The 18,456-nt window shown below is 47.3% G+C and overlaps 1 protein-coding gene across 1 annotated transcript; it reads left to right on the forward strand.

Annotated features, from left to right (window-relative positions):
• Positions 1 to 215: 215 nt before the first annotated feature.
• Positions 216 to 18,317, forward strand: LOC311099432 (MAM domain-containing protein 2-like; the record flags this gene model as incomplete). The annotated part of the gene is made up of 13 exons (XM_084140119.1): positions 216 to 237; positions 1,040 to 1,335; positions 3,678 to 3,762; positions 10,751 to 10,888; positions 11,269 to 11,552; positions 11,864 to 11,957; positions 13,946 to 14,092; positions 14,376 to 14,641; positions 15,123 to 15,219; positions 15,333 to 15,488; positions 15,610 to 15,863; positions 17,112 to 17,196; positions 17,381 to 18,317. The coding sequence occupies 13 exons, from the start codon at positions 216 to 218 to the stop codon at positions 17,431 to 17,433; spliced, it is 1,977 nt and encodes a 658-aa protein (XP_083996245.1). The 3' UTR covers positions 17,434 to 18,317.
• Between the last annotated feature and the right edge of the window lie 139 nt (positions 18,318 to 18,456).

Consider the following 18,456-nt stretch of genomic DNA (forward strand, 5'->3'; position numbering starts at 1 on the left):
GTCATGGCTTCACTATCCCCGAGGAAGAAAATAGGCAATCTGACTCACAGATATTACTGAATGATGCGCATCAGGGGGGATTTAGAAGTGGGTATACGCAATGCTGACTGAAAAATAAGTAGGTATACGCCGTATACCAGCGTATACCCTGGACTACACCTCTGCCTGCGGATACACGTCAGACCCAGACTTTACGAGCTGGACGCTCAACAAAGATGGTAGGAGACTTTGAAAAAGGTTGAAGCCTACCCCCTTTAAATTACACTGACAAGTGCCTATAATACAGTAGCTTATACCCTTTGAAGTGCTTGAAATGCATGGCAACCTGTTGTTGTGTATGGAAAACACAAGAAGACAGTGACCTCTCTTCTATGCAGCAAAGATTATTGGGGCTTATTACACATATTTTAATATTCTAGTGCCTGTAGTAGTTGTTGTACTAGTTGTTGTACTTGTTGATGTGGTTTCTGCAGTTGTTCTGAGGGAAAGGAGAGAGACAATAGCAAGAGAGAGACATCTGGAATGCAATTGTTTCCAACATCAGAGCACATCTGGAGTCAGTGAAATAGCACATTTAGGCATTCACAGCTCTAAGAGTTGGTACTTGGTACTATTCTGAAGAGTGCTAGATACATATTTATACCCCAGATAAGTCCATCATCACTTAAGCAGAATGATCAAAGGACACATAAGAAAGCAGATGAAATGTTATGGCAACCATGTAATCATAATTGATCTGTAATTATTCTGTTTTGCCCTGAGACAGGGACACATAAACTGTTGTTCACTGAGCAAACAGAATGTCTCCTCCTGTGTTTGTCTTTTACTTGTGTCCTGTTGTGGCGAACCTTCTCCAGTCCTTCCTCTTCATCATCTGATTCCTCTCTTCTTTTTTCTATCCATCCTTCCCTGCCACTGTCGCCCTTGGCATCCTTTGAAATAAGGCGTAATGACAATAGATGAAGTAGATTCTGTTATACTCTCTATCTCTCTCTGTTTTCATAGTACCTCTATTCAAACTGTCTCTATGTCTTCTCAGGGTCTTTTATCTCAGTGGACACAGGACTAGAGTACCAGAATAGTCAGGAGAAGAGGCCAGAGGGAGAGGAAAGGTCAGAGGGAGAGAGCAGGGGGGTTCTGCTGAGCCCGGCCATGGAGCAAGAGGACTGGAGCTGTCTCAGGCTGGTGTACCAACTCTCTGGGTCGGGCTCCCTGCAGGTCCAGCTGCGCAGGGAGGGAGAGAGCTTCGACTGGACACTGTGGAGCACCCAGACCGCCTCTGACAGCTGGCTCATCTCTAGCATCGACCTCCAGAACACCACAGAGCCGTACAGGGTAAACAACACACCCTCAGGAACACGGGAGGCACATACACACTGTTAAAACATATGTGCTAATCTAAACACTGCCATACGTAGGTGGAGGAATGGGGCCTGGAAAATGTTAGAGCCCTCACATTGATTAGTCCAAACATGAAATGACATGCATGTCTCGTATCTGCTGCTCAATCTCTCATGTCTGTGTACTGCTACAATGTATGGCAGGGGTCGGCAACCTTTTTTGTGTGGAGTGCCATTTTACAATTTATCCTACCATTTCTAATGATCTGCATGCCAGTTATGATTTTCATATGTGCATTGCAACTAATTGTGTCAATTGAATATCTAATTGCCCACAAAAGGAAGAATTCCATAGCTCGCTAAAAAGGGGCGCTGTCCATTAGCACCACGGGCTTGATCTTGGAACACAGATTCTCTTGTTGAATGATACAGTGACATTTAACCACAGGGTGGCCAATCTTATCTTCAATCAGCTTTGAGAATCCTTTAGGTTTCCCCACCATAGTGGGGGCACCATCAGTTGTAATAGTGAATATGTTTTTAATATCGACACCTCTCTCCTCAAAACGATCTGTGAAGGCTTTTGCTACATCTTCCCCTTTAGTAGTACCATGCATGGGTTTTAGACAATGCAGCTCCTCACGTACCTGCTCTGAGTCACAGTAACTTGCAACAACTGCCAGACGTGGAATGTCATTCATATCCACACTCTCATCAAGAGCCACACTAAACACAGGTGCATATTTTAACGCTACAGTTTGCTGCTCCTTTACATTTTCAACCATCTCGGCAACTCGCCTTTCAACAGTTCTGGCAGACACAGGCATCTCTTTTATCTTTGAGATGATTGTGTCTTTCTTAGGTAATCCATCAAATAAGCCTCCTTGATATATTCCCCATTAGTAAATGGTTTTCCATGTTTAGCAATGCACTGTGCAACTTTGTAGCTCTCCTCTGTAGCTTGATTTGTGACTGCATGTAGATTTGTAAACACACAGCTTTGCTTTTCATACCTGGACGGCCTTCTTGATTCCTTCAGCCTTGTCCACCTCATCCTTGAAGTTTTTCTCATGTCTCGTTTCAAAATGACGCCATACACTTGATGTCCGACAAACAACAGTTTTACAATAGAGAGCGCAAACAGAGCCGTCCTTCAGTAAAACAATCCATGTTCCTTTGTCCAAGAGGCAATAAATGAGCGGACATATGCCTTATTTTTCTTTGCTAATGACATTTTGCGCCCTGAACTTTTTTAAATAACAAAAGAAGGTTTGCTAGCTGCTAGCCATGAGAAAACACATTTCTCATCTTCAGCGCTGCCAAATTTGGCGGGAGAGGCGGGTCATCTTGCTCTGAACTAATAATATGAAACTATTCTATTGGCTAATCAGGATTGATATACCTTGGGAACTACAACATTGCAGTGAATACCAATGCAATTTCGAAACCAATGCATGCAATTTCAATTATTTTCTCCAGTTTCATTTTTTTATTTTTTTTATGGCAAAAATAAGTGAGATAATAAACGTCCAGCCAAGGCTTAGCACACCACGCAAGGGGGGTGGCTCATACGCCCCCCAGCTAGCATACCCTCACTTGCCAAGGCTGGCACACATGCCTTAGGTTGCCGACCCCTGTTGTATGGCATGTAACCTCTTAAATGTACTTCCTGCTGCACAACCTGACTGGATTGATAGAAATAAGGGAGCATGGTGGAAACGTGCGGTGCACTGCACACAGGCTGTAGTCATGGTTTTAAACGTTTTGAAATCTCACAGTATCAACTTTGCTGTGCGTTCGAGGCTTCTTTTTACAGTTTATAGCTCGAGGAAACTGTGCAGACATGGTGATCTGAGCTATCTCATTGGCCAGCGGTAGGCCTATAGGTGCACTTGATTTGTTCTCTGGGCCTACTGAGTAGGCGTTCTACCTTCAGACACATGAAATGGTTCAAAATGGGAACACTTTGCCTTCCCAGTGCTAGGGCTGCTGAATCAAGTGCACCTACGCCAAACGCAAGGCTTTATCGCTGGATTTTTTACAGAAATGTTTGGTGATCGACTAGGAATGCCTTGGAGATCAACCAGTCGATCGTGATCGACCGGTTGGTGACCACTGAGCTAGACCATGCTGGTCGGCCAGCAAAACCAGTTAGATCATGTTGTTCAGAACAGCTTGAACAGCATCAGACCAGCACTGACCAGCATGGACCAGAATAGACCAGCTTGAAATGTTTTTTTCAGCAGGGATAATGGAGCACAGACATACTATACCTCCATATCCCCTCCTACTTCATTACTGATTGAGGGCCATTACTGAACATCTGTTTCCCATCAGATTGTCATTGATGGCAGACCCGGTGAGAGCACAGGCAGCAGTGTGGCCATCTTTGAGATACGCATCAGCTCTGGATACTGCTTAGGTCAGTGAATCGCACACATATCATATACCCATGGGATTTGTAAGACTTTGAAAGTGTATGATATCATGCACATACGCCCCCCAGCTAGCACATAACGTTCTAAGAACCATATGTTTCTTAGAGCTTGGTGAGAGCGTGGATGTCCTATTGCTTTTTTGCATACAACCTTCCGACAACTTTCTGGGAATGGTGCAGGATAGTTGCTTGGCTTTGGAACATCCTCATCACATTTAAGGAACTTGACAAAAATATATATATTTATTGGTATTTCATTACTTTAACAGAACGTTTCCTAAAAGTTCAAATATGGTTCCATTTTATTTAAATGTTCGTAATGTTCTAAAAACGTTCTCCAACTGGTTTGACATTGGGAATGTTCTCAAATAGTTCAGAGACTGTTAAGAAACAACATTCTTCTGTGGGAATTTCAGTACTTAAGCAGAACGTTACCTACAGGTTTCCTCATGGTTCTATTTAAAGTAATGTTCTTAAATTGTTCAGAGAACGTTAAGAAAACTTTCCATAAAAACCACAAGAAAACGTATACATTCAGTTCTCAGCATCAACAAAACTCTTTCTATCCTCTGTCTTGTTAAGTGTGTTCAGACGTGTTGGCAACACCTGATCTTAATGAGTGCTTGTTTCCTTTTAAATGGGGTCTCTTTAAACAGACTAAAATGGCATGCTAACGCCATCCTGGGGGTGCAGTGGACTAATTCCATGGATAGAGAAAATAAGATTATAGGTTCGAATTACACTGATGCAGTGTCACAATAAAAAAAATGTTGTTTACATCCCTGTTAGTGGGAATTTCTCCTTTGCCAAGATAATCCATCCACCTGACAGGTGTGGCATATCAATAAGCTGATTAAACACCATGATCATTACACAGGTGCACCTTGTGCTGGGGATAATAATAGGCCACTCTAAAATGTGCAGTTTTGTCACACAACACAATGCCACAGATGTCTCAAGTTTTCAGGGAGCGTGCAATTGGCATGGTGACTGCAGGAATGTCCACCAGAGCTGTTGCCAGAGAATTTAATTGTCACGGTTTCGGCCGAGACTGCTCCTCCTCCTGGTTCGGGCAGGCTTCGGCGTTCGCGGTCTGTCTTGTACACCTGTGTCTGTTTGTGTTCTGATTACGTGTCCTATAAGTTCCCTGTTTTGTATTGGTTAGATTGTGTGTTGTTGTCTGCCTGTATTTCGGAGCTGCGTGTTGACGCTCTGTTTGTTTGTTTAGTGTTTACGCATGGTTTACGTATTCACTCGCCTCTGTTTGTTTCGAGGCCGTGTATTGTATTTTTGCACTTTTGACTAGTAAAGTCTGTTGGACGAAGCCTCTGTGTCCTGCGCCTGACTCCTCCACCACATCCACATCGGTTCATCTGACAGAACAACACACCAACCATGGAGTCAGCAGGAGCAGCTGCGACACCCAAGTCGCTGGAGGAACGGATCAGCTATCAGGACACCATGATCCGGCAACTTGGGTCCGCCATGGACGAGGTGTCCAACACTCTGCGCCGGTTGGTTACTGGGGAGGTGCCCACGTCTTCTTACACCATCCCATCACCAACGGCCAGTCCTCCTCTCTCAGCACCGGAACCCAGGGGCATTCGGCTCTCGCTCCCGAGGGCATATGACGGTTCTGCAGCCGGGTGTCAGGGGTTCCTCCTGCAGGTGGAACTTTACCTGGCTACCCTACACCCAGCGCCCTCGGGATACGAGAGCGTCTCCGCCCTCATCTCCTGTCTATCCGGCAAGGCGTTGGAGTGGGCCAACGCCGAATGGAGGGGAATAGACGCCGCTACCATCACCTACGCGGAGTTCTCCCGCCGCTTCAGGGCTGTCTTCGATCACCCACCTGAGGGAAAGGCGGCGGGGGAGCGTCTGTTCCACCTCCGACAGGGGAAGAGGAGCGCACAGGAGTTCGCCCTGGAGTTCCGGACTCTAGCAGCGGATGCGGGGTGGAATGAGAGGGCCCTCATCGACCATTACCGGTGTAGCCTACGAGAGGACGTTCGTCGTGAGCTGGCCTGCAGGGACACCAACCTATCCTTCGACCAGTTGGTGGACATCTCCATCCGTCTCGACACCCTGCTGGCTACCCGCGGACGTCCCGAGTGGGGGTCGTCCATTCCACCCTCCAGCACCTCCGAGCCGATTCCCATGGAGCTCGGGGGTGCTGGCGCTAGAGAGAGGAGGAGAGAGAACCCGAGGGGGGCCATCCCCTGCACCAACTGTGGCCGTGGAGGACACACCGCGGCCAGGTGCTGGGGAGGGTCTCCTGGGAGAGGGGACAACAGGTCACGCACTGGGGAGTCATTTCAGGTGAGTAGGCGCCCCACTTACCCAGAGCTCTCTGTTGGTCACATGAGTATTCCTGTGAGATTTCCACAGGTGGCACCTTATTCCCAGCATAAGGCGCTAGTAGATTCAGGCGCAGCTGGGAATTTTATTGATCGTGCATTTTATTATAGGTTAGGAATTCCCCTTCGGCCGGTAGAAGCCCCCTTTCCTGTCCACGCCCTAGACAGCCGGCCGTTGGGGTCGGGGCTGATCAGAGAAGTCACAGCACCACTTAAGATGACGACGCAGGGGGGTCATGAGGAGATCATTCAGTTTTATCTGATTGACTCTCCTGCGTACCCCGTGGTGCTGGGGCTTCCCTGGTTAAGCGCCCATGATCCTACCATTGCGTGGCAACAGAGGGCTCTTATGGAGTGGTCTGCCCAGTGTGTAGGGAAATGTCTAGGTGTTTCCTTAGGGGCGACCTCGGTAGAGAGTCCGAACCAAGTGCCCGCAATGCGCATTCCCCCTGAGTATGAGGACTTAGCACTTGTGTTCAGCAAAACGAGGGCAACACGGCTACCACCTCATAGACAGGGGGACTGTGCGATAAACCTCCAAACAGGAGCGGCACTTCCGCGGAGCCGTGTGTATCCCCTGTCTCAAGAGGAGACTGCGGCTATGGAGACTTACATAGCCGAGTCCTTGGCACAGGGATACATACGGTCCTCCATTTCCCCGGTTTCCTCGAGTTTCTTCTTTGTGAAGAAGAAGGACGGGGGTTTGTGCCCGTGTATTGATTACCGTAGTCTCAATCAGATCACGGTTAAGTACAGTTACCCTCTTCCACTGATTGCGACTATGACAGAATCATTACGCGGAGCGCAGTTCTTCACAAAGTTGGATCTCAGGAGCGCGTACAATCTTGTGCGCATTAGGGAGGGGGATGTATGGAAAACAGCATTTAGCACCACCTCGGGTCATTACGAGTATCTCGTCATGCCATACGGGTTAATGAATGCTCCTTCAGTCTTCCAATCCTTTGTTGACGAGATTTTCCGGGACATGCATGGGCAGGGTGTGGTAGTGTACATCGACGACATCCTAGTGTACTCTTCTACACGAGCCGAGCATGTAGCCCTGGTGCGCCGAGTGTTGAGAAGACTGTTGGAGCATGACTTGTATGTCAAGGCAGAGAAATGCCTGTTCTTCCAGGAGTCCGTCTCCTTTTTGGGTTATCGGTTGTCCGCGTCTGGTGTGGAGATAGAGGTAGACCATGTGTCGGCCGTGCGTAATTGGCAAACTCCAACCACTGTAAAAGAGGTGCAGCAGTTCTTGGGTTTTGCTAATTACTACCGGAGGTTTATCCGGGGCTTTGGACAGGTTGCAGCTCCCATTACGTCCCTGCTAAAGGGGGGTCCGGTTCGTTTGCAGTGGTCAGCTGAGGCGGACAGGGCATTTGTCAAACTGAAGAACCTGTTCACCTCGGCCCCGGTGCTGGCGCATCCGGATCCCTCTTTACCATTCCAAGTAGAGGTAGACGCGTCCGAGACCGGTATTGGGGCAGTCCTGTCACAACGGTCCGGCACGCCACCTAAGCTCCGCCCCTGTGCGTTCTACTCCAAGAAGCTCAGCTCGGCGGAGCGCAATTATGACGTTGGGGACAGGGAGCTGTTAGCTGTAGTCCAGGCCCTAAAGGTGTGGAGGCATTGGCTTGAGGGGGCTCAACACCCTTTCCTCATTCTGACTGATCACCGTAACCTAGAGTACATCCGGGCAGCTAGGAGATTGAACCCTCGTCAGGCTAGGTGGAACATGTTCCTGACCCGGTTTGTTTTTAAGATCACATACATCCCAGGGTCCCAGAACGGTAAGGCAGACGCCCTGTACCGGCGGTATGACACAGAGGAGAGGGCCATTGAGCCTACTTCCATACTGCCGGAGTCTTGTCTGGTGGCTCCGGTGTTATGGGAGGTCGATGCGGAAATCGAGCGGGCACTGCGTACCGACCCTACTCCCCCCGAGTGTCCTGTGGGGCGGACGTACGTTCCGCTCGAGGTTCATGATCGTCTTATTTATTGGGCTCATACATCACCCTCCTCTGGACATCCAGGTATTGGCCGGACAGTGCACTGCCTTAGCGTGAAATACTGGTGGCCAACGTTAGCTAAGGATGTGAGGGTTTATGTCTCCTCCTGCTCGGTGTGCGCCCAGTGTAAGGCGCCTAGACATTTGCCCAGGGGTAAGTTACATCCCCTGCCCGTTCCACAACGACCATGGTCCCACCTCTCGGTGGATTTTGTAACCGACCTACCCCCTTCCCAGGGGAATACCACCATTTTGGTCGTTGTGGATCGGTTCTCCAAGGCCTGTCGTCTCCTCCCAATGCCGGGTCTCCCTACTGCCCTACAGACCGCCGAGGCCCTATTTACCCACGTGTTCCGGCACTATGGGGTCCCCGAGGATATTGTGTCTGACCGAGGTCCCCAGTTCACCTCCAGAGTCTGGGGGGCGTTCATGGAACGCTTGGGGGTCTCGGTGAGCCTTACCTCGGGGTACCACCCAGAGAGCAATGGGCAGGTTGAACGAGTCAACCAGGATGTGGGTAGGTTTCTGAGGTCCTATTGCCGGGACCGGCCGGAGGAGTGGTCTAGGTATATCCCCTGGGCAGAGATGGCCCAGAACTCTCTCCGCCACTCCTCCACCAATTTAACACCTTTCCAGTGTGTTTTAGGGCATCAGCCGGTCCTGGCACCGTAGCACCGTGGCACGAGAGCCAGATCGAGGCCCCTGCGGTGGACGAGTGGATTCGGTGCTCGGAGGAGGCGTGGGACGCTGCCCATGTCCATCTGCAGTGGGCCATCCGTCAACAAAAGGCGAGCGCCGATCGCCACCGCAGTGAGGGACCGGTGTACGCACCGGGAGATCGAGTCTGGCTCTCGACTCGAAACCTGCCCCTCCGCCTGCCCTGCCGGAAGCTGGGTCGGCGGTTTGTGGGGCCCTTTAAAGTCCTGAGAAGATTGAACGAGGTGTGTTACAGGTTACAACTGCCTATTGAGTACAAGAATATTAACCCCTCGTTCCATGTGTCTCTTCTCAGGCCGGTGGTAGCTGGCCCACTCCAATAAGATGAGATAGGAGAGACCCCTCCGCCCCCTTTGGACATCGAGGGGGCCCCGGCGTACAGGGTCCGGACCATCTTGGACTCGAGGCGCCGGATGAGTGGTCTCCAGTATCTCGTGGAGTGGGAGGGGTACGGTCCGGAGGAACGGTGCTGGGTGCCTAGGAGGGACATCCTAGATCCATCCCTCCTGACTGAGTTCCACCGTGGGCATCCCACGCGCCCGGATCCGCGTCCTCCTGGCCGTCCCCGAAGCCGGGGTCGGCGCACGTACTGTCACGGTTTCGGCCGAGACTGCTCCTCCTCCTGGTTCGGGCAGGCTTCGGCGTTCGCCGTCCCCGGAGTACTAGCTGCCACCGTTGAATGTTTCGTGGTGTGATTGCTTTGGTCTGTCTTGTACACCTGTGTCTGTTTGTGTTCTGATTACGTGTCCTATAAGTTCCCTGTTTTGTATTGGTTAGATTGTGTGTTGTTGTCTGCCTGTATTTCGGAGCTGCGTGTTGACGCTCTGTTTGTTTGTTTAGTGTTTACGCATGGTTTACGTATTCACTCGCCTCTGTTTGTTTCGAGGCCGTGTATTGTATTTTTGCACTTTTGACTAGTAAAGTCTGTGGGACGAAGCCTCTGTGTCCTGCGCCTGACTCCTCCACCACATCCACATCGGTTCATCTGACATTAATGTTAATTTCTCTACCATAAGCCGCCTCCAATGTTGTTCTAGAGAATTTGGCAGTACGTCCAACTGGACTCACAACTGCAGACCATGTGTAACCACGCCAGCCCAGGACCTCCACATCTGGCTTCTTCACCTGTGGGATCGTCTGAGACCAGCCACCCGGACAGCTGATGAAACTGAGGAGTATTTCTGTCTATAATAAAGCCCTTTTGTGGATTGGCTGGGCCTGGCTCCCAAGTGGGTGGGCCTATGCCCTCCCAGGCCCACCCTTGGCTGTACCCCTGCCCAGTCATGTGAAATACATAGATTAGGGCCTAATTAATTTATTTCAATTGACTTATTTCCTTATATGAACTGTAACTCAGTAAAATCGTTGAAATTGTTGCATGTTGCATTTACATTTTTGTTCAGTATAGAACCATTGGGAAACCTGTAGGTAACGTTATGCTGAAATACTAAAATTCCCACAGAAGAATGTTGTTTCTTAAAGTTTTCTGAACTATTTGAGAACATTCCCAGTGTCAAACCAGTTGGAAAACGTTCCTAGAACATTACCAACATTTAAATGAAATGTAACCATGTTTGAACTTTTAGGAAATATTCTGTTAAAGTAATGAATTACCAAGAAAATTATGTTTTTTGTAAAGTGCCTTAAATGTGCTGAGAATGTTCCAAAGCCAAGTACCTATCCTGCACCATTCTCACAAAGTTGTGGGAAGGTTGTATGCAAAATAACCATAAGACAACCATTCTCTCACCAAGTTCGAAGAAACATATGGTACTCAGAACGTTATGTGCTAGCAGGGAATGATACTGTATGTTATCTAATGTATATGAAATGCTAATGATATCACATGGTGTGGTGGTTTATTCATGGTTTACTGTGCTGTTGTCTCCAGAGTGCAACTACGAGGAGTCCCACCTGTGTGGCTACAGAAATCAGTGGAACACCAATATCAACTGGTACAGGAGAGGTGGGGCTGCACGGGACCCTCAGAGTAACCTACCTGATGACCACACGCGGAGCAACGGAGCAGGTGCAGTCTTAGCAACTCACACATTTAAATGCTAGTAGATGTATATCGTAGCTCAACAACAACAAAAAAGCAGATAGCACAGCCCAACACAGGTCAATAGCAAATAACACAGCTAAAACGAAACACAACCAAAACAAATAACTTAGTACAATATCAACATTCAACAGAACAACAACATTATATATACTCAGCAAGGGACCCTCTCAACTGACAGCACTGGCCTCCTTCCAATAGTTCACAAAAGCTCTTTCGTTTTTTTCATATGGCAGCAAACTGCCAATAAATTGTAGCTTGAGGAAGTACAATGGACAAGGGAAACTAAAGTTTGTATCATCCATAATTACTTCAAGTTGAAAATGAAAGATGCCATTGCCTCTTAGGTCACTACATGTATGTGGATTCAGTGTACGCCAAGACATTCCAGGAGGTAGCCAAACTGGTGTCTCCCTTGACAACGGTGCCAATGTCGGGCTGCCTGATCTTCCAGTACCGGCGGGGTGAAGAGCGAGGGAACCTGTTCTCCGTCTACACCAGGGACCAGGCAGGCCAGTACCAAGATCTGTGGAGATCTGACCCAGAGGACCAGAACCTTAATGACTGGACCAATACAACCTCTGAGTGGATACCTGTGCAGGTGGACATCAAGGCCCCGCACCCTCTGCAGGTCAGTGGGGTGCAGATGTTTTCACAAGGAGTACAAATTGGATTTACATTCTGATTGAATACTAAGTACAGTGTAGCTCAGTTGGTAGAGCATGGCGCTTGCATCGCCAGGGTTGTGGGTTCAATTCCCACGGGGGCCAGTATGGAAAAAAAAAAGTATGAAAATGTATGCACTCACTACTGTAAGTCGCTCTGGATAAGAGCGTCTGCTAAATGACGTAAATGTAAAATGTACAGTGAGCAGCATGTCCACTTCTTTGTATGTGCTGGCCTGATGTTCTATGATTGTATGTGTACACCTGCTATCTCCAGGTGGTGTTTGAAGTGGCCTTCAACAGCCCCAGAGGGGGTCAAGTGGCACTCGATGACATTACCTTTTCTCCCGAGTTCTGTAGTGCAGAGACAGGTGGGTCTGTGTGTTTGGTCTCTCTCCTCCTGTTTTCATCAAATCAAATCAACGTTTATTGGTCGCGTACACAGATTTGCAGATGTTATCGCAGGTGCAGTGAAGTGCTTATGTTTCTTTCTCCAATAGTGCAATAATATCTAGCAATACAATAACAATACACACATAATTCCAAAAGTTAGAACATCAGAAATATGAGAATGAGCAATGTCAGAGTCCGGAATATCAATATATTTATAAATGGTGTGTATAGACTATATGGACAGTATATGAATAGAAAAGGTGTGTACAGCAGTAGTTACAGTATATAGGATTAGCCATGACTAGAATACAGTATATACATATAAAGTTGGTAAAACAGTATGTAAACATTGTTAAAGTGACCAGTGTTTAATGTTTCTATATAAACTGAGTGTACAAAGCATTATGAACACCTGCTCTTTCCATGACAGACCAACCAGGTGAATCCAGGTGAAAGCTACGGCAACTCAATATTAGGCTAGTGACAGTGTCTAAGGTGCCGGGCAGAGGACTGGGCAGTGGCCGGCTAGTGATGGCTGTTCAACAGTCTGAGGCCTGGAAATAGAAGTAGTTTTTCAGTCTCTCGGTCCTGGCTTTGATAAACCCGTACTGTCTCCATCTGCTAGATGGTAGCAGGGTGAACAGGCCATGTCTCGGGTGGCTGAGGTCCTTGATGATCTTGGCCTTCCTATGACACCGGGTGCTGTAGATGTCCTGGAGGGCAGGCAGTATGTCCCCAGTGATGCGTTGGACTGGCCGCACCACCCTCTGGAGAGCCATGCGGTTGTGGGCAGTGCAGTTGCCGTAGCAGGCAGTGATGCAGCCTGACAGAATACTCTCGATGGTGCATCTGTAGAAGTTTGTGAGGGTCAAGGGGCCATGCCTAATTTCTTCAGTCTCCTGAGTTTGAAGAGGCATTGTTGCGCCTTCTTCACTACTGTGTCGGTGTGGTGGGCCCATTTCAGGTCCTTCGTGATGTGTCCAAGTGGGATAGGGTGGTGTGCAGTGCAGCGGCTATTGCGTCATCTGTGGATCTGTTGGGGTGGTATGCAAATTGTAGTGGGTCGAGGGTGTCTGGTAAAGTGGAGATAATCTGGTCCTTGATAAGCCTCTCAAAGCACTTCATGATGACAGAAGTGAGTACTACTAGTTCAGTTACCTTCGCTTGCTTGGGTACCAGAACAATGGTGGAAGAAAGTGGGGACGACAGACTGGGATATGGATAGATTGAATATGTCCATAAACACTCCAGCCAGCTGGTCTGCGCATGTTCTGAGGACGCGGCTGGGGATGCCATCCGGGCCAGCAGCCTTGCGAGGGTTAACTCGCTTGAAAGTCACATCGGCCACAGAGATCTAGAGATCACAGTCCTCGTGAGCAGAGTGGGCTGCAGTCGGCGGATCTGTGTTATTCTCCTCAAACGAGGTGAAGAAGGTGTTCGGCATATTTGGGAGTGAGGCGTTGGTGTCAGTGCCGTGGCTGGTTTTCCCTTTATAATCCGATTGTCTGGAGTCCCTGCCACATACGCCACATGTCTTAGCCGTTGAATTGCGACTCCACTTTGTCGCCTCTTTGATCACCTTACGGAGGTCATAGCTGGTCTGTTTGTACATGTCCATGTTCCCGGTCACTTTGCCGTGGTTAAATTAAGTGTTTCACACTTTCAGTTTTGTGCGAATGCTGCCATCTATCCACGGTTTTTGGTTTGAATATGTTCTGATCGTCACTGTAGAAACAACATCCTCTATGCACTTCCTGATGACCGAGTCAGTGTAATCGCCAATGTTATTCCCAGAGGCGACCCGGAACATATCCCATGTGATCACACAGTAGATTCAGATTGTCCCTTTCCTCTTCTCCTAACTCTCATGACTTACATAGATTAGTTGAAAGGTAAGATAGGAGAAAAGCATGCTATTAAAGAGTATTGGGATGCAGCCTCCTAATGTCTCCCATGTGTGCCGCAGAGCCAACCTTTGATCCCTCCATTGCCAACTGTGACTTTGAGGGTGGTTTCTGCCGCTACACACAGGATCAAAAGGAAGGGTCCCCATGGAAGAGAGTGTCAGTCAAGCCCAACATTTACAGGACTGGGGACCACACAACAGGGGCAGGTAAGAGATTATACGATTTTGACCACCAAGAGATGCTAGAGGCGCAAATAGTGAATGAGAGATGGCTTCTCTATCTTCTCCTGCTGACAATTTGCACTACATTACATTTGGCTTTGGTAAAAACCTGAAGTATTTCAGGTGTGAGAAAGACACTTAAACAATGACGTATTGTGAGACTTGAGACTTGACCAATGGGTGCAAAGTGAAAATATTCCATGGCAAACCGATTGACAGGAAACAGAGTTGCGCAAGACGATAATAAGAGTTATTTCTCTCCCCACAGGATCCTTCCTTCTGGCCCACTCCCGGCTGAATCCACGCGCTGGCTATATTAGCCGCCTGCTCGGGCCTCTTCTGCCCGGCAACATGAAGTACTGTCTGAGGTTCCACTACTCTCTCCATGGATTCATCCAGACCGACCAGGCTCTCACCGTTTACCTTCAGGATCAGAGCGGAATCACACAGGAGAGGATATGGACCCAGAACGACAAGTCCAGAGGTGTCTGGATAGCGACGGAGATCACCTTCCAGAGTCCACATGTTGCCAATGTAAAATGGCTTAACATAATATTTCCCTTTTTAGTTAGTTGTTGTTTTCATTCCTCAGTCACAACAACTGATGTCCTGTGCATGCCCTTCCTATAGTGTTTCATAATGTTTGTAACTGAAATCCTTGTGTTTGGGGCTTTGAAGTTTGTTCGGCTTTACATTGTATCTTTGACATTGTTTTTTTTATTGTCAGTCTTTTGGTTTGAATCCAGCTTTATAAGGAGAAGCAGTTAGATGACAAGGTTTCATATGTTTCACATTTAAACAAGATCCTGAAGTCAGTAGTCAGAGATTCTCCTCAATGGTTTTTCTTTTTAAACTGCTTTTGCCCTGTTAAAACATGAATTATACCGTATCACAATGAATGAAATAGATGTAACTGTCTGCAAATGTATTATGCAGTTACATTGTCCAGAAGCTATATCCTCTGAGAATGTCTGTTGTTGTTGATGATGTCACCCACTCTGCCCCTGCTGTCCAGGTGGTGTTTGTCAGCACATGTACGAACTTCTGGGACTGTGGGTCAGTTGCTCTGGATGACATCAGTGTGAGCCTCGGGGATTGTGATCTTACAACAGGTAACTTTACCTTCACGTATGCCCACAGGATCTCTGGGAGATCTCTAGAAGTAGTGCCTCTGTGATAAACATAATGTAGCTCCTTGAGAGTCTTTTTGGGTGTCCATATACAGGTCTTCTCCTGTCTGTCCCTGGGCACTGTAACTTTGAGATGGGTCACTGTGGGTACATTCAGGACAAAGAGGGTGATAAGGGTGACTGGGTACTGGTGAGAGGGCCTACCCCCACTTCTTACACCGGGCCAAGGGGGGATCACACCACAGGAGTCGGTGAGTATCCAACTCCCTCTAGCATTCACTGAAGGAGTGTAAATGTGACATCTCACTGTAGTCTGTTTCCATGTTATACCATGATAGTTAGAGTTTGACCCTGTGAAACTCTGTTTGTCAGGGTACTACATGCACATTGAGGCCTCTAACATGCTGCCTGGTCAAAATGCCCGACTATTCTCCAGTCCTCTGAGGGGGTCCAGGTGTCCTCAGTGCCTGCGTTTCTTCTACCACATGTACGGCTCGGGCACGGGTGAGCTCAGTATCCATCTGCGCAAGGATGGAAAGGACGAGTTGCTATGGAAACGCACTGGAGAGCAGAGCATCACCTGGCTGAGAGCCACTGTGGAATACCGGAGTGACCAAAAGCATCAGGCAAGTGGTGAAAAACTTCACTACCCATAATCCCTTTCCTCCACTGTACAATAACACCAGAGATGTAAGAGGAAAGAGACACCCAACTCGTTGTTTTATTCTGTTTTTTTTTCTGGTTCGATGTAAGTCAATGAACTAATTAGCTGCTATTGCATTTGTGTCTATGAGAGACACCCAGTTAAGTAAACTGGAACTGACCTTTTTTTCCAATGTTAAACTGCCTGAGTGAACTATACTGAACAAAAATATAAACGCAGCATATAAAGTGTTGGTCCCATGTGTCATGAGTTGAAATAAACTACCCCAGAAATGTTCCATATGCACAAAAAGCTTATTTCTCTCCAATTTTGTGCACAAATTTGTTTACATCCCTGTTAGTGAGCATTTCTTATTTTATATATGCCATTTAGAGACGCTTTTTCATCCTTTTCCAAGATAATCCATCCACCTGACAGGTGTTGCATATCAAGAAGCTGATTACACAGGTGCACCTTTGCTGGGGACAATAAAAGGCCACTCTAAAATGTGCAGTTTTGTCACACAACACAATGCCACAGATGTCTCATGTTTTGAGGGAGCGTGCAATTGGCATGGTGACTGCAGGAATGTCCACCCAAGCTGTTGCAGATAATGAAATGTTAATTTCTCTACCATAAGCCGCCTCCAACGTCGTTTTAGAGAATTTGGCAGTATGTCCAACCAGCCTCACAACCGCAGACCACGTGTAACCACGCCAGCCCAGGACCTCCACATCCGGCTTCTTCACCTGTGGGATCGTCTGAAACCAACCACCCGGACAGCTGATGAAACTGAGGAATATTTCTGTCTGTAATAAAGGCCTTTTGTGGGGAAAACCTCATTCTGATTGGCTGGGCATGGCTCCCCAGTGGGTGGGCCTATGCCCTCCCAGGCCCACCCATGGCTGCGCCCCTGCTCAGTCATGTGAAATCCATAGATTAGGGCCTAATTTATTTATTTAAATTGACTGATTTCTTTATATGAACTGTAACTCAGTAAAATCGTTGAAATTGTTGATTGTTGCATTTATATTTTTGTTCAGTATATATTCATTTATTCACCATCTTTTATTTGATAACACCACCTCCAAATTACAAAACGATATTCAGGCAAAGATTTGAAGAATTACACTCACTACTACTGCACCCAGTCTTATTCACAACATGTGCTCAGGCCAAATACTTTTTTACTGAGTCATCACTTGTTGTTCTTTTTCTCCTATTGTTCTAGATTGTATTTGAGGCCATCAGGGGTTCCTCAATAAGAAGTGATATAGCCATTGACAACATTGTGTTTGAAAGTGGACCGTGCCCAGGTATTGTATCTGTTGCCCTATAAGGGTCATACAACCTCTCCAAAAATTGATTGTTTTGAATTGTTTTGCTTTTATGTAGTCTTGCATAACCTTGTCCCCAGGCTCAGTTCGAGATCCGGCTTGGGATTAGATTGTGTCTTTCATGCAACTCATTACTCCTGTTGGTTTTCTTTTTTGTCCACAGATATTGAAGTAAAAATGACCCATTCCTCTGGAAACTCAAATGATATTGAGTGAAGGAGCAGCAGAGGGGAATAGTGCTGAATAGGATGCATGAATCAGTTGAGTTGAAACTTGCACATGTGGACAAAAATGTCCCCAAATACATGTTATTTTATTACATTTTAGTCATTTAGCAGACGCTCTTATCCAGAGCGACTTACAGTTAGTGAATACATATTTTTTTTTATACTGGCCCCCCGTGGGAATCGAACCCACAACCCTGGCGTTGCAAACGCCATGCTCTATCAACTGAGCTACATCCCTGCCGGCCATTCCCTCCCCTACCCTGGACGACGCTGGGCCAATTGTGCGCCGCCCATGAGTCTCCCGGTCGCAGCCGGCTGCGACAGAGCCTGGATTCGAACCAGGATCTAGTGGCACAGTTAGCACTGCGATGCAGTGCCTTAGACCACTGCGCCACTCAGGAGTGTATGTTGTACTGATGGCACCGAATCATTTTGCACGTATAACTTCATATTGATTTCAAACAAAAAATGCAGCAACCTTGCCATGATGAGTAAAATATATTCTGCATTTACAACCAATCAAATTGCTATATCACTGTACATTTTGTATCTATGTCACACCTGACTATACTTGCTCTTTGTAAAGAAACTGGTAATAGCGTTGTCGATTGATGGGGCGGCAGGTAGCTTAGTGGTTAAGAGCGTTGTGCCAGTAACCGAAAGGTCGCTGGTTCTAATCCCGAGCAGACCAGGTGAAAAATCTGTCGATGTGCCCTTGAGCAAGGCACTTAACCCTAATTGCTCCTGTAACTCGCTCTGGATAAGAGCGCCTGCTAAATGTAAATGACTAAAATGTCAAAATAGTAATAGTCAACATTTCCACAGCAATAGATGAATGGTAAAATAAAAAGAGGGAAGCTTTTTCAACATGCTTCAAATGTGTCCTTGTCTTGATCTTATCAGAAATCACAATGCATGCCTTTGTCTTCACTTTACGATGTCTATTTGATTTCGAATTTTTGGACACCTTTAGGTATATATTTTTGTATTATTAATTTTTTGATAAAATATT

The sequence above is a fragment of the Coregonus lavaretus genome (assembly GCF_964263955.1).
Source record: "Coregonus lavaretus genome assembly, chromosome: 24".
In the NCBI taxonomy this organism is placed as follows: domain Eukaryota; kingdom Metazoa; phylum Chordata; class Actinopteri; order Salmoniformes; family Salmonidae; genus Coregonus; species Coregonus lavaretus.